Source organism: Sparus aurata, chromosome 2 (assembly GCF_900880675.1).
Source record: "Sparus aurata chromosome 2, fSpaAur1.1, whole genome shotgun sequence".
In the NCBI taxonomy this organism is placed as follows: Eukaryota; Metazoa; Chordata; class Actinopteri; order Spariformes; family Sparidae; genus Sparus; species Sparus aurata.
The window spans coordinates 14,903,819-14,919,567 of record NC_044188.1 but is presented as its reverse complement, the minus strand read 5'-3'; the positions used below and the strand labels follow the sequence as shown (position 1 = coordinate 14,919,567).

Here is a 15,749-nt window from a genome sequence, read left to right as displayed (position 1 = left end):
TAGTCCGTAAATGGTACTAAAAGACAACACCCAGTCCGGCCACAGTCTGTCCACCCAGCTACCATCTGGCAAAAGATACAGGAGTATAAGTATCTGCTGCAGTACAACAAGACCACGGAGTAGCTTCATTCCCCAAGCTATGAGACTCCTGAACTCATCCTCAACATTCATGTAGCAGGACACAAGGATTTTAAACATGAATTTGTTTTTTAAACACTTTTTAATGTGTAATGCATTATCAGTAGTAGGAATTCAATCACTCCTGAGCTGCTATGATTAGTGGTTATGGTCGCCTCTCCAAACCATATACAATATGTTGAGTGGGTGTCTGGTGTTGAGCAATGGGAAACATTTCTGAAGATTGAGCTAGCCTCACAGCTTGAATCAAAAGCACAGAGGCTGTATTATTTTTACCCTGCAAGACACTTGTGAGGCCACGTATTCTGATCATCATGTGATCTTGCAAATCTATCTTGCCAGGCTTCAAGCTCTACGCTCTAATGGCTGTAGTTACACTAATCAGCGTCCTGGAACTACAGGCAGCTGCAGTCAATGAGAGACTGCTCTTTTGAAAACAACAATAGCGATCCTCAAGGTTATAATTGTAGATGCTGCTGATGCATTATATCAGAACTGGAGCCTATCAATGAGTGGCCTGTGTGTGACTGAAGAGCAAAGAAAGGCACTGAAGGCTTTTCTATGTGAAAAATATGTTTTCACCCTTCTCTATTGGTTTTGGCAAGAGTTGATCTACCAACAGACTCTGATGGTTCATCCAATCACCTGCCAAGTGCCTGCCTTTTCCCAAACAGCGGCTAACTTTCCGCTAGCCGTCCTGACCCTTACCCTAACTTGGATGGAAATACAGTAAAACAATTCCCTAGCTCTGCACTCCTGGACTTTCCAAATGTTATCAGACTGTATGACATACATTTCGGAAGGGTCGTGACTTGTAATGTAATCTTTTTGTCCCAATGTCTATCATGTGACATTGTTATTACACAATGTGGCCACAATGTCAAATTGTCTTCATAGCCCAGTGCTGTTCCTGGGGATGTGATGTAGCCAGCCTCTGATATTATCAGGGGCATTAGCTTTTCAAGTGTCAACTTTAGAATAGCTTGATCAGGGGCACTGGTGTTTGTTTGTTTGTTTTTCAATCAGAACGTCAGAATCAGAATCATTTCCTGTAATTCATCAGTGAGCTACACAAGATATGGAATTGGATGGCTCGCCCACCCACCTTAGGAATCATTGCCAAAATCATCATCGATTTTGATGTAATGATTGTTTCAGCCCTACAGAAGGGTCAGCACAGCATCCACACAGATAGTAGAGATAGAGTTAGTAGTGATAGACAGGATAGAGAGAAAGTCTCAAGGCTGGAAAGTCTAGCAGAGAGGTACCACATGCTTGAGGCATCAAAGGATATTGAAAGGCTTCAACAGAGTCAGACTGATATCAACAGGGAGATTATTCTAGAGAAAAGTGCCACAAAAGGAAAAGGCACTGAAGCCAGTTGCCTTCATTTTACCAGCACAGTAATAAAGTCTGGATGAGACAAAGGGGTGAATTAAGGTCTCTACATCAGCCATGGACAGAAACACCTCATTTTAGCTATGCTGTTTAAGTGGAAAAAGATGATCTTTGTGGTTTCTTTAATGTGCTGATCAAAGGAGAGGGGAGGATTATAACGCCACACTAAGATTGTTTTAAAGTGAAACTTGGAGGAATCACACAGTTTTCTGTTATTTGATTAAACTGGTGTCAATGCCGAGAAGGGGCAATGAACAACATCTGAATTTGTTCCGAGTTTAGGAGCTGGATTTTACTTGACATCCAGGATTTCACAGTGTAAATAGGTATCCAAATTAATCATTTTGATCTCAGCCTTTACGGGCACTTACACTTGAGTGTCATCAGCATATCATTGGACATTTATTCCGTAGATGCTCATAATTTGGCTGGAGGAACTGGATGGTGTCTAGAATAGAGCCTTGATGTACTCCATATTTCATGTCAGAAAATATTGATATAATGTTACAATAGAAAGTACACTGAGTCTTTTCACCATGTGAGAGCCTGGCCAAGGATGCAAAATTGTTTTTTAAATCGGTCTGGCAGTATAACATGATCAGTAGTGTCAAAAGGTCGCAGTAGTAGAAGTAAAGAGAGGAAACTGAATTAGTTGTTCACAAAATGTTGTTTACCTCTATAGAAAGACCAGTTTCAGTAGAATGACCCTGAAGGCTGACTGAGAAGTTAAAACAAATGTATTATTGTTAATTATATGGGCCAGAAGACGAAAAAAGAAAGAAGAAAAGTCCAGCAGATGGTCAGCGATCTGTAAAAAGTTTAGCCGGATTGGGGTCCAGGCCAGAGGTAGCTGATAGTTGATCTTGAAGCTAAAACCAGTTTGCAAAATGTTACAGGAGTTTTAGTTTAAACTGAGACTGGCAGGGACTGAATACATGACTTTTGCTGTAGAAATTTCGTAAAGGTAGCTGAAGATTAGAATAATCTTGTTTTTAACCTCACCTACTTTGTTACAGAAAAAGTTTAAGAAATCATGTGTGTCATGTTTAAGAATTGAACTGAACTTGTTTAGTTTTCTGATCTAATTCAACCTTCCAAGAAGCGTTGTACCAGTCGGTTTACAAAGAAATGTTTGCATCGGCTGCTGGTCTGGTGTTAGTTAGTTTTCTATAGTCCATAAACCAAACTGTGGAATGCATGCCTCTGGATCTAATAAAGGGTTACAAGCACCAGCAGAAAACTCATTTCACTCACTTTCACCTCATGTGTGAGCCTACAATGTTTCTATAATATTATTATTATTATTGTTATTGTTATTATTACACCTTTATATTTAAACACATTTTGCACGCTTCTGCAGATTGTTCTTCTTGAGTATAAAATAGTATTCAAAGGCCAGTTTTCTTAGGTCTAGTGTCCTGGTCCAGTATGAAAATTATTTATCGTTGCAAAGACATGGGCATATTATCTACACTGACAATGTCAGAGCAGTGGCCTGTAATAATGTGCTTTTAAAGGTCCAATTTGTAAGACAGTTGATTTCTGAGTCCCATTCCCAACTAATAAAATATGAATGAAGATCTAATAACCTCTTGCATCAGCAGCAATTTTCTCTAAAAACATGACAACATTGCCTTGATGACAACGCGATTAATGGGGCAAAGATGGTTTGATTTAATTTATTTGTACAGGCTTAGGTTTCAGTATACTGGTGCTGCACTTGTCTTGTTTTTCATGTGCGTTGCAAAGCACTCCAGCAGAGGGAGACATTGCTCTAGTATTGTCTACTTTACAGTACAGCGACTCAACATTTAGTGGTACATCAGAAAGGAGACAGTCTCCAGGGAAACAAATGATGTAATTTGTGTTCAGACATAGCAAATATCCTGACTACTGCCAGTTCAACCCACTCTTTACAAACCACAAATATTAGTCAGCATTTTGTTTTCACGCTCCTGTCCTGGTGTAAGCTACTGATAGTGACACAGGATATCACAGACCTAATCCACTGAAGCTGAGCATGTCAGCATTTTGATGTTAATTTCACTTCTTTTTTTATTAGAAAAAAAGTTCCTGACCTCTAGTTTATGCACACCTGAGGGTAAGAAAGGTTGAGAAGTGGTGAGCACAGTTGAAAGGATTTAAAATTCCACAGCTCTAATGATATTTGTTGTTTGTTTTCTCCCTCACTCATCTCAGAACCCTTGTGGAACATGTATTGCAAATTGCAATCGTTTTGGTCTTCTTGCACCTCTTCATCTCTGTGTTCACTGCTTGATCGCAAACCAACTTTAAAGGTGCATACTGTCACGTATCTGAGTGTCTTTATGTTACACTTACATATTATCGCCTCTATTAATCTTCTGCAATTTCATCGATACCATCAAAAAGGCGATGATATACATTTCCCAATGTTGGGCTGCCTATTCAGTGCATCCCCGCTTCTCACTCATTCCAAGTGGGAACACAATGATGAGAACCCAATGCAGGTTTTCACAGGCATTAGTTAAAAGTGTTTTTTGTAAAACCTCAGATAGGCAGAGGGAACTTGAAGCCAACACTGTTTTGATTATCAAGGCGCCGCTTGATCTGGCGACACCACAGTGTGTCTGGCCAGATCTAGCGGCGCCTTGATAATTGTTGCCCCCTGTACCTTGTTTTTTGAAAATTAAAGTAGCACACAGAGACACACTTCAACCATTCGGACAAAAGGGCATAAATAAGATCAGAAGTCTTACATGACTCACTCCGCATACCTTTTGTCTGGTAGCGGCACCAGCCATAAAACTGGCATGTCTCTGAGGATGAAGTTGAAGATGATCAACATATCAACATCCACACACGGAGACACATTCTGTCTGAGCCGCCATTCAAACAGTCACATCCGTGGGCGTTAAGTATCTAATCATTTTTATGGGTACTTTGGCGGACTTTCAGTCGCCTTTTCTTACACAGCTGCAGACTGTGTGCCTTTTTTCCTTGTCTCCTAACCCAGAGCAGAACATGAGGATGAGTCACATCCAGGAAAATCATGCTCGCCTGGTTTGAGTCCGGTTGAGAGACCCTTGTCCTCTTCCAGTGACATGTGTTTTGTTCTTGTTCTCACAGTTGAATGTTTGAGCTTCACTGTATAGAATGAATGGGGTGGCTGTGGCTCAGCGGGTAGAGCAGGTCGGCTAGTGATCGGAAGATCGCTGGTTCGAATTCCAGCTCCAGGCTGAGCTGAGCTGCATGTCGAAGTGTCCTTGAGCAAGATACTGAACCCCAAATTTCTCCTGATGTGCGGTTGACATCTTGCATAGCGGCCTCTGCCATCAGTGAAGAGCCCAGTGATGAGCTGGCGACTTGTCCAGGGAGTACCCTGCCTTCGCCCAGAGACAGCTGGGATTTGCTCTAGCAAAAACCCCTGCAACCCTATAAAAGGGATAAAGCGGTTACAGACAATGGATGGATGTATAGAATGATATATGTGCAGAGTTTGTCACTTGAGGGCTGTTTTCAATATTGAATGAATAGGTGCTGTTTTAAAGTGAAACTCTCGCCAAAAAGCAACCGAGGCTTTATTTGTGATTGAATATGAGTCAAACCTTTGTGTAAATGTATAATTACGAAGAAAGAGGCAGTTTAAAGCTTAACCATAGTTAGGCAAGATAATTTTCAGTGGGGTGCAGGGGCACTCTGACGCTAGCATCAAAATCGCTGAAACTGAAACTTTGCTCGTAGTATCACCAGGGTCTCTACACATGAACACGAACATTAAGAACATTGTTTGTGTACACAGAGTTTACTAAAAAGAAGGTTTTTGAAAGGGATAGAAAAGTCTCTGGTGAATCTGCTGAGAATCTGATTTCTTAAGTTTTTTTTTATCTTTACAAAAAATTATAAATACAAAAGGAGAGACAGATGGGCAGATGAACAAACTAAGATAACAAAAGAGAAGTGATGTCCAATAGAGGAGCAAGGTTCAGGATATGAATGCATGAAGTTTTTTAGCCTCCTTATTCTTCTTCCATTTATTTCTACTAAACTACTCATCTGCATCCAAGTTGTCCTTAAAATAAATAACATCAGTTATCATACAGGGAGGTTTGTCATCCACTTTTACAGACAACCCATTATGAACAGCAGACCAACACAAGTTAGTTTATGGACATTTAACATTGTCAGTGGTTTCAGCCTCTGAAGAAAATCCATGACATGAAACTTGCAGGTCGAAGGGGAACAATGTGGATTTTCTATTGGATAGATGTGAAAAGTTGTTGAGAACAGCTGATATCTGGCTGAATTGACAGCCCCACACAGTGACAGCAGGAAATTATGAGTAAGCAGATGTACAAGGAGTGTATGACACAAGGGTATGTGGAATAAACTACAGGCCTAAACATGCAAAAGAAAAAGTCTTGCTGACTGAACTTGCACTAGAACTTCATATAATCACTAATGATGAATCCAGTGCTGTAGCTGGTTGGTGTTAATAATCATGATCACAAACCTTTTGTATAGTGCTTTTCAAAAGCAGTTAGAAAAAGTGCTTTAAATGACAAGATAAAATAATGCACACAAGCGACAAAAACATGAATAAAAACAGAATATAAGACCTGATAAAACAGTGTAGAAAGAAAGAAAAAAACAGTAAGAGTATCGAACCTGATAAATCAGTGTGTAGTAAAAATTGATTAAAAAAGTATGCTGACAAAATAATGATCAAAGCAGAATGGACGAGCATCAAATAAACATCTAATTCTAATTGGTTTGCACCACCCTCCACCCTGCCATCACCGCTCAGGCAGCGCACATAAACCCAGCTTCAACATTTCAGCAGCTTATCGCCAAAGGCATCAGTCACAACACCAGTGCACACCATGACGAGACGATTACAAGTGATCCATTTATAGAGACCAAACTAGACTATTACATATTGTCTGAGTTTAACTCATTCACTTGTCTGAATTTTTTTGTCTGATTTTTGAGGGGCGCAACACTGTATTGCTTACATAATGATTTAGGAAACAGACAGTTTGTTTCCTAAGTCGTTTCCCGGATTTGTGTTTTTATTGCCTGCCTCCTTCAGGATGATATTCAAAGTTGACATTCTCGTTATCATTGGATTGTCCACTTGGCACAGAAAGTTGTTAAAATAAGTTGTACACCTTTTAATCTGAACCCGGGCTGTTGAAGAAAACTCAGAGCAGATTATATCACATCTTGCAGCTGTTCCTTCTAAAATAAACAACATTTCAACCCATTCTGAGAAGAGAAAACCACCAACTTACTGCTGCCATAAGGGAAGTTGTTTAGCATAGATAACATTCTTTTTGGATGAGTAGCTGTCCTGTTTCTGTTTTGCAGAGAATCCCCCGTCTGTGTTTATGTTACATACTGTTTCCACTTGAGCTTTATCACAAAGGCAGCTTTCTTCACAATAACATACAGGGGGCTCAGAGTCAGAGAAACAGAGTTTCAACAGTGGTCTGAGTCGCAGCCTATAGAGACAGATGCTGCCATACATCCAACCCAGTGTCCTCAACATCCAGTTAAGTCCCTGTTTGATGATCACAGAGATGGTGTTAAAGAGGGAGTAAGTGCAGCACACACCCAAGAGCATCAGGAGACAGTTTGCAACCTGGTAGGCCCAGGTGTCCTCATGGTGCTCTCTCTGGCCACTGACAAAATCCCCAAAACCCACTGTGCTGAACGCCACAAAGCAGAAGTAGAGCGACTCCAGGAAAGTCCAGCCCTCCATGGCTGAATAGAGGGAGGCAGCCCCGCATGCAACCAGCAGGACCGCGACAAAAAGGATGAGTGTGACTTGGTACACGGACGGTTTCCGATCTTCATTTGCCTCGCCTTCGCTGTCTCGTCCCTCCCCTTCGCCGCATCCAGTTTTCCATCCGTTGCACCGGAATATCAGGAGGCCTAGTAACGTTATGATTCTCTCCAAGAAGAGATTGAAGAAGAGAATGGTAGCCGAGCAGCCCAGCAACCCATAGAAAACAAGCAAGACCTTCCCGGTAACAGTGGATGGGGCCGTCACTCCAAATCCTGCGAGAAACAAAAGGTTAAAGGTCACATCTGTGATTACATGCACTAATGTAACATCAGTCATTGCACAGAGGATTTTATTGCTACCACTGTGAAATGTGTTTAACGCTTAGTCCACATGGGTCTGTGTACATAGACCAGCCACTTTCCTCTGCAGTGGGAAGCTCAAATGCTGGGATAATGTTATGCTGCTGTTTTTCAGGTTGCAAGTTATATAAAGGTAGGGAATCTGACAAATAAATCTAATTTTACCACTCTCTGGTTGATCAGTAACTGAAAAAATGATGGCTATAAAATCAGGAGGGACACTGGGCCATATTTCAAGGTAAAGCAACATATTTGGTAACCTACAGGCTACAGTTAGCATTCAACCACTTCCTAGCTTTCATTTCCATTTAATTATAAGATTATGTTTGTTTTACCCGAAGGCTTGATAAATGTGTACAAGATCTGCATTAATATTCTATTATTTTGATTAAAATCTGAATCTGATATATATGTATTTACCCTATAGTATGGTGTAACATAGGTGTGTTGTTTCACCTTGAAACATGGACCAACGTCCCTGTGTATCAGTTAGGAAGCAATGACGTGATAACTATTGTCAGATTCACTACATGTACAGGATTTCATACCTTAAAAAACACAACAGGAAGACATTAGAGCATCCCACCCTGAGCTTGACGTCAGAGGAAAATGACTACCATGTGAATATGGTTTATAGGAACATTTTCAGTCTGTAATTTGTTGCCAAACACTTCCTTCTGTTTATGTATGTACGTTTTGTATGATGAAAAGGTTTTGATTTTGCATCAGATTTCAGACAGAGGGTGTGAGCTACGCCACAGGAAGTTAGCATAAAAACAAATTAGCCTCAGATTGATGGATGTAATACACCTTTATTTCTATTTTTTTAAAGTGAAAGTTTGACTGCATAATCAGCTAACAATGGTAACCTGCTAGCTGTGAGAGGTATAGGTCCCTTATAAACTTAGCGTCCCCTCATTTTCTCTTATAGAATAACTGTGGTTGTGGTGTTAATCCGCCTGATATACCTTGTGTGTTGTGATTCTTCACGTTTGCAGTGATATTTTGCCTTATGGAGTTTAACGCTGTCTCTACTGCGTATGTTGGGTCCTTAAATATATCATCAGCACCTTAATTTCTCCCAGTGTTGGACAAGACTGGGAATTAACTATATATTGGCCCTTCAAACCATTTACGTCCCTACACATGCATAGTGGTTAATGCAGTACGTCTCCACCAAGTATTTCACAAAACTTGCAACACACCTGGCATTTATTTGTCCTTGTGCATTATTAATCCTGTTTTGATCTCAAAAATGCTCTATGTGCAGAGCGCCGTTTAGCTCAGTTGGTAGAGCGCGCGTCCCATGTGCCGAGGCTCTGCAGCGGACCCAGGTTCAACTCCCAGCCAGGGTCCCTTTGCTGCGTGTCACTCCCCCTCTCTCTCATCCTGTTTCCTGTCATAACTTCAGCTGTACAGTCAATAGGGCCAAAAAAATGCTCCATTTGCATATAAAAACAGAGAAAATAAGCTTCTCTCTAACAAATCAGCAGGAATAAAGGTTATCCAAATACATTTTTGCAAGTTAAAACTTGACTTTGAGTTGAATTTTATCTTTTGTGTCAAGGCTATGCCTAAGCTCTGGTTAGTTTTAGGCACAACAGCCACTTGGTTAGGGTGAGGAAACCATCATGGTTTGTCTTAAACTACCTGTTGCCCATGCTCATGGATGGAGATGGTGCGACTTTATGTTAAAAATAGTTGATGCCACAAAAATGGATCATAGTCTTTGTGGCTCATATGAATTTCTTGTTCAACTTTTTTGTGGCCTCTGAAACTGCTTGGAATGTCTCCAGATGACATTAAAAATATCCAGTTGTGTGACTCAAACTCCACACCTTTGGCATTCCTGTTGCCACCTCCTTTTTCCTTGCCTCATGCTTTGGTATGTGGCAAAAAAGCATATAATGTGGACATGATATGTCATGTTTGGGACATGTCAACCTTGGATGTTACTATTTGTTTGCAGAAACATTAAACTGCTCACATAATATCCTGGCAACTGGGCTGTTTTGTCATGCTTGCAGTGGTGTTTCGATGCTTTTCTTTTGTGTTGAAGTCAAGCGCCATACATCAACAAACAAAGCTGTGTGGAAATGTGTTTCATAATGTCTTAGAGCAGATGACAGGTAAACATATTTTAAATGCCTTCCAAGTAAAGTTTAACTGTGTACTGTGCAAACGAGACAGAAAACAGATGCAAAAAAAACTGTTTTAGGAAAATTATAGGAAAGTGATCCGAAATCTGTAAATAATCATTGCAAAATAAAGACTAACAACACCTATATTTGCTTTTTTGTATATACATATATTATTCTGTATTTTCTGGTCAATGATGAAGATGAAGATCAGTGAAACTTGGAACAGATGTGGAGTTACTGGAATGTGAAGTGAGTGTGAGATTCTGAGACAATGTGTTTTCTGAAATTATTTTGTGACACAGTATGTGGTAGTTCCCTCTGCCAAGTAGCGGAGGTTTTGCTTCCTTCCTTCTCTTGGTTTATTTTGTATGAGTTAATGACCGGATTGGATTAAAATATGCACCATCTCAGGAAATCTATTCATGTTGGTGACCTTATCCTCTCTGTACAGCAGCCAATCAGTTATTCACAGTTAGATTACTGTTACTTTACACTTCTCACACTTTTATTCATTGTCATAAATATAAAGACTCATGCGCATTTCCGATGTTAAGTGTTCCTTTTCCTTACATATGTGGACCACCCATCCTCTGTCATCTTCCTGCACACCTACGTTGGTTTTTCACGTGTATGAAGGGTCAGGGGAAGTTGAAATGTATCCCAGACCAGACGACCTCCTTAATGACGTTCATGAAGTCAGTTCAGTGTTATTTATGTTGATAGCTCATGTTACTGTCTGTGGTGGAGGCCAGGATCTTTTAAGTACACATGTTTAATAGGAGAGAGTACATGTACTCTCTTCATATGGCTCAATCGTGTCCAAATTTATCAGAACACTTCTGACAATCCAATCAGTCATCTTTGTGTTTAAGCCGATTTTTTCCCAGTTTACAGGTCTTAGAGGAGAACTGAATGAACCCTTTTGTGGCTCCAGAGGAAGCTGCATGTAATCTGATAATTTACTTCCAGTGATGTCACTCAGTGGCTGAATTTCAATGTGCATAATGTTGGCACCAGGTTTTAAAAAGGAAGATGAATGTGTGGAATAAACAGGGTGACATCTCAGGTTCTACTATATCAATACTGATCATTTGGTTTTTATGACATCACTGCGGGCAATTTATCCGATTTACAGAATAACTCGCCAGCTTTGTGGCTTGCTACAATTGGAGAAAGCCCTTTTTGAAAGAGCTGTAACTCCCAAGCTGAGAACCAGAAACTGGGCAATACAGCTGGATTCCATGGACTTGTGGTGAGACTCTCCCACACCAGTGCCTGATTTGGTTTGAATTACGCCATGTACAGTCTGCTGCAGAGACTGGTTTTAATTACTAAAGTCTTTCTCATTCATAAGTACTCTATTGTCGGGGCGCCGTTTAGCTCAGTTGGCAGAGCGCGTGTCACATGTGCAGAGGCTCTGCAGCGGACCTGGGTTCAACTCCTGGCCCGGGTCCCTTTACTGCGTGTCACTACCCCTCTCTCTCTCTCTCCCCCTGTTTCCTGTCATATCTTCAGCTGTACTATCAATAAAGCCATAGAAGGCCAAAAAAAATACTCTACTGTCAGGGAAGTCAGACAAAACAGAAGTGAAATAAGAGTTTGAACAAGTGGTACAGCAGCAAATAACTAATAAAATAAAAATGTAGGTAATTTGCAATGATAATTTACACTCATTGCCTGCTTTATTAAAGTGAACACAGCGCCGTGGAGATCATGTCTGGCTTTTCTTTGTGTTCTGTGTTGTGTCTGCCTCTTGTTTAGTTGTTTTATGTGTAACACCAAGGACCATGCTGGAAATTAGTGTTGTACTTTTGCATGTCATCCTTTTAGATTACCGTTTTATGTGTTTTTGATCCAGAAATCAATCAATCAATCAATCAATCAATCAATCAATACGCAGAAACATGAACTAAAAGGATATGATTTTGTTGCTGCATAACCTATGATTGAAAGTAATTTACTTTGAACGGAAGGAAGGAAAGGCAGCTCCTTTATGACTATATAAATCTCTGAGTGATCATGAGTCATGTCAGATGTTTGTTGTTGGGAAACAAAAAAGTTCACCAGGAAGTCTCTCCAGATGTGTAGTTACATCCTGAAATGACTACAGTCAGTAAATATGGAAGGTGCCATAAAAGGGAAATTGATCTTGGCTCAGTGCTGTATGTCCCTGAGTTTCCACAGTGACAGAGAGTTTAAAGATAGTAGGTACGACAGGGAGGCTGTAAATTGATTCTCAGTCATGAAGCTTATCTTCGAGACTTGTTTATCCTCTATAGGCTCTAGTGTAATATTGAATTTGATGGATTGCTGTATAGTTTAAGAACATCTCTCTCGAACCTCCTCAAATTAATATGGCTTCATATGTCCTTTGTTATTAGGATCATGATTAGTTAAAGTGTGTGTGTGTGTGTGCGTGTGTGCGTGCGTGTGTGTGTTACTGTATCTGGACATGCAGAACAACTGTTGCAGCCTCTGATGTTTTTCTATCTGGCATAACGCTCGGCTGCAGCAGAGTGATACAGCCTTCACTGGGTAATTTAGTGCCGTAGGAATGAGTCCTAAAACCCCGAGACAAGCTAGCATCCACCTCGAAGTCAATGGAGTTTTTGAATAGGTTAATATGGTACAGTACAAATTTATTGTCAGTTTACACTGAAATTCATCTTCCATCCTCAGGCATCTCCGCTCAAAAAGTACACACAGTTACACACACAACCTATATTATCTTCAGATCCAGATCTTTTTTAGGAGCACACTGATTTTGGTTGAGCAGCAGGATAGACTGATGTATAAAAGAATTCTTCGGCCTGTTGTGTTTAAAACGGGGGACTCTAAACGGCCTACTGGAGGTTAAATGCCTGAAATAAGATCTGTGGTTAACAAGCTCAAGAGATTTAAAGCGTTTATGTGTAAAGTGGTTCCTAACAATTAGATGAGACTACAGAGGTTGTCAGGGACATTATACGTATGTCATCAAAGCAAACACGGCGACTTGGTTGTTGACCACAGTTTGTTCATCGCCTAATGTTAGCTTTTCACTTCTGGCAAATACATTTAAGATTCCAAAACCATAAAAGTGATGTTTATTTGTTCATTTGTGAGGTGTGATTTAAGGCTGCTACCGGGAGCTTTAATTTTCTTGTTTTTAGCTGCATCTGTGAAGAAAGCGGTACGGAAGCGAGTGAAAGAAATGGCAATGTATCTTACATGCAATGTATCTTTTGGTGATGGTATAACATATCTATCTGTGGGTATGTGAAGATCAATAACTGTACTATGACGATGGTAAAAACATGGTTTTCCAGTTAAACTCCTTGCAGTACGTTAAAAGAAAACAACCCTCAACAACCATGGTTCTGTGCAGAATAGCTGTTTTACAGCTGTTACTTTGTGATTTGTATATAAATCAGAACATGCCACAGTATTCACAGTATACCATTCTTCTTGACTCACCAATGGTGGAGACTACAGTTCCCACAAAGTAGAAAGCGCCTGGGATGTCCCAGAGGGCTCTGCCTGGTTCTGTCCGGATGCCTGCAGTCCTTGCCTTCTCATAGTGGAGCAACAGAGTTTTCAGGTCTTCACGACTAATGTTATGCTCATGACCAAAGTCCCTCAGCCTCTTTTCCCAGAGCTGGTGGGCCTGCAGCTCTGCCGGTCTCTCCAAGGAAGAAAATATGGCAGCACCAGCCAGCATGTAAAAGGCAATGAGCACAAAGAGCAGGTAGCAACGAGCAGTGTCCCGGCTGGGGATGAGGGATGAGCAGCAGCAAGAGAAATCCGTCTTCATTGTCACTTGTAAAGGTGGCAAATTGATTTTTCTTCTTTGTGCTGTAAGACCAAATCTGATACCATCACTATAAAGGTGCAACAGGAGAGACCATTGTAAGTCCAGTTCACTCACCTCCCGGTCTGTTTATATCTAGTTAATCTATGCAATTCAATTAAATTCACACTACTTACAAAACAACAGATTCTCCTTCTGAAAGTGTGCAGGTAACTGGCCTTTGGGTCCGCAGGTGGCTTTAATGATCTGTGTATGGTTACCGCTTATCACCAACTCAATAATCCATCTTTACTCTTCTTTTATGAGCCGCAAACTTACACAAACATACGCACTCCTGCTCTCCACTCTTTTTTTTCTGTCAGCAAAAGCAGACCAAGATAAAACAAACTACTTGTGCATCTACTGCCTGTTTGTTTCAGAGACACTGAACCTTATGCTTTAAGGGTCACTCTTACTTTAACCACTGAGGTAAGTTATTTGGTTACACTTTATAAAACAGTGAGGAAAGATTAAGATCTACCTTTTAAAATAAATAAAGCATTGAGTAATCCCTGTGTAACTCCCACACAGTTAGTTCATAGTTATATGTGAAATGACTCACTGAGCACTTTCTTTGTGTGTTTCATTTAATATTTCATAATTTACAATGTCATTCCTGATTCATTCCTTATCTACTCACATGTTTTTGTACTGTACTGCAAGGTGTTACCTGTATTTATTAAGAATGTGTTTGTTTGCACCCTAGTGGACACTTTTTGTTTGGATCACTAGAAGGGTCTAACAAGGTCACTTTATCAGGGTTTGCCCAGTGAAAGGACAGTCTAGAGTAAACTTTCTCATGTTTTGTCCACTGCATCGGAAGATGAGTCACCCAGAAAGCTCTGGCTTATACCAAAAAGTGTGTTGTCTTATGGGTGGATGGCAAGTTCACACTGACCATGTGACCATGTTTCAGCCACCAAATGTGGTATGGTAACTTTAAATGACCTATTCACTTATCACATCATGAGGATTTCAGACTTTCCCTAACAGGTTGCAAATATGCGTGGCATTTTCTCTTGTAGAGGCACACCCGTTTTATCCAGACATTCCAGTCTGCTTCGTGACAATGTGTTCCATTGGGAGTATGTGGTAGATGGGAATAGGAACAAAACAAGCGCAGATAAGGAACAAAAGGTCATCTATTAAGACTTGATGCAAATATTTTTCATCTTCCTTCCCTTAATCATTATGAATTACTGCAAGAAATCAATCACTCCAAAACAATTCAGTTATCCACCATGTCTGTCGACAAAGTGGAAGAGGAAGTTAATTGAGCACATACAGAGCAGCAATAAATGTACCAAGTACCTATAAAAAGGCAAATATGGTGGTACAAGGGAGAAGGACAAGATTTGTTTCTTAATAGATTTTTTGTTGTATAGAGACAGGACAACAAACCTTAACACACCAGAGACAGAGACAGAGACAAAAAGAGGATTACTGATAAAAGAGGATAATTGTGGTCTAAACTATGCGAAAATGGGACAGTTTTTATCATCAACAGAATGTGAAGAAACAGCAGTCAAAGACATGTATTGTATGCAAAGATGTTTCCTTAATTTAGCATGCTAGCTAACAAACCCCGGCTCCTCCTGCCTCTTGATACCACTTTGTATCGCAAGTGGCTGTAGTCTGCTGGCTTGCTCTGTGGCAGCATCACACCTCAATTTTTTCAAGGCCAATTCTCGGTCAACTTCAGGTCTCCTTTTCCCAGTTGTCTCAACTACTACCCTATGTTTCAACTTCTAATGCTCAGTTGTAACAGCAGCAAAGCAGTGCTCTGAGCTCCAACAACAACAACTGCTCCTTTGTGCAGCCTTCCAAAAACCCCCCTGGAGTCTGTAACTAACGGTAGCTACTGTAATTAATGCAGACAGGAGTGTTCCCTCTATCTGCCTAACCAAAACTAAAATAACTCACCCCTAGTCTTCATGTGGTTAGTTGCGGCGAGTATTTATGTGCTTATGACCACTGGTGTGAAGATGCAACCAGAATCTGGCAACTCCCCCACAGCCATGGACATGCTCCAGAGACAGTGTCTCTAACCACATTCACCCCAACACCACAACATTTTTTTTTTTAAATACAGCAAACCTAAACTGCTATGCCTA

General features: G+C 40.5%; 1 protein-coding gene across 1 annotated transcript; it reads right to left on the bottom strand.

Annotated features, from left to right (window-relative positions):
• Nucleotides 1-3,616: 3,616 nt before the first annotated feature.
• On the bottom strand, nt 3,617-13,599 carry LOC115572356 (potassium channel subfamily K member 13). The gene is made up of 3 exons (XM_030402345.1): nt 13,263-13,599; nt 6,968-7,578; nt 3,617-3,631 (listed from the first exon to the last, which is right to left on the bottom strand). The coding sequence occupies exons 1-3, from the start codon at nt 13,597-13,599 to the stop codon at nt 3,617-3,619; spliced, it is 963 nt and encodes a 320-aa protein (XP_030258205.1).
• Nucleotides 13,600-15,749: the final 2,150 nt, after the last annotated feature.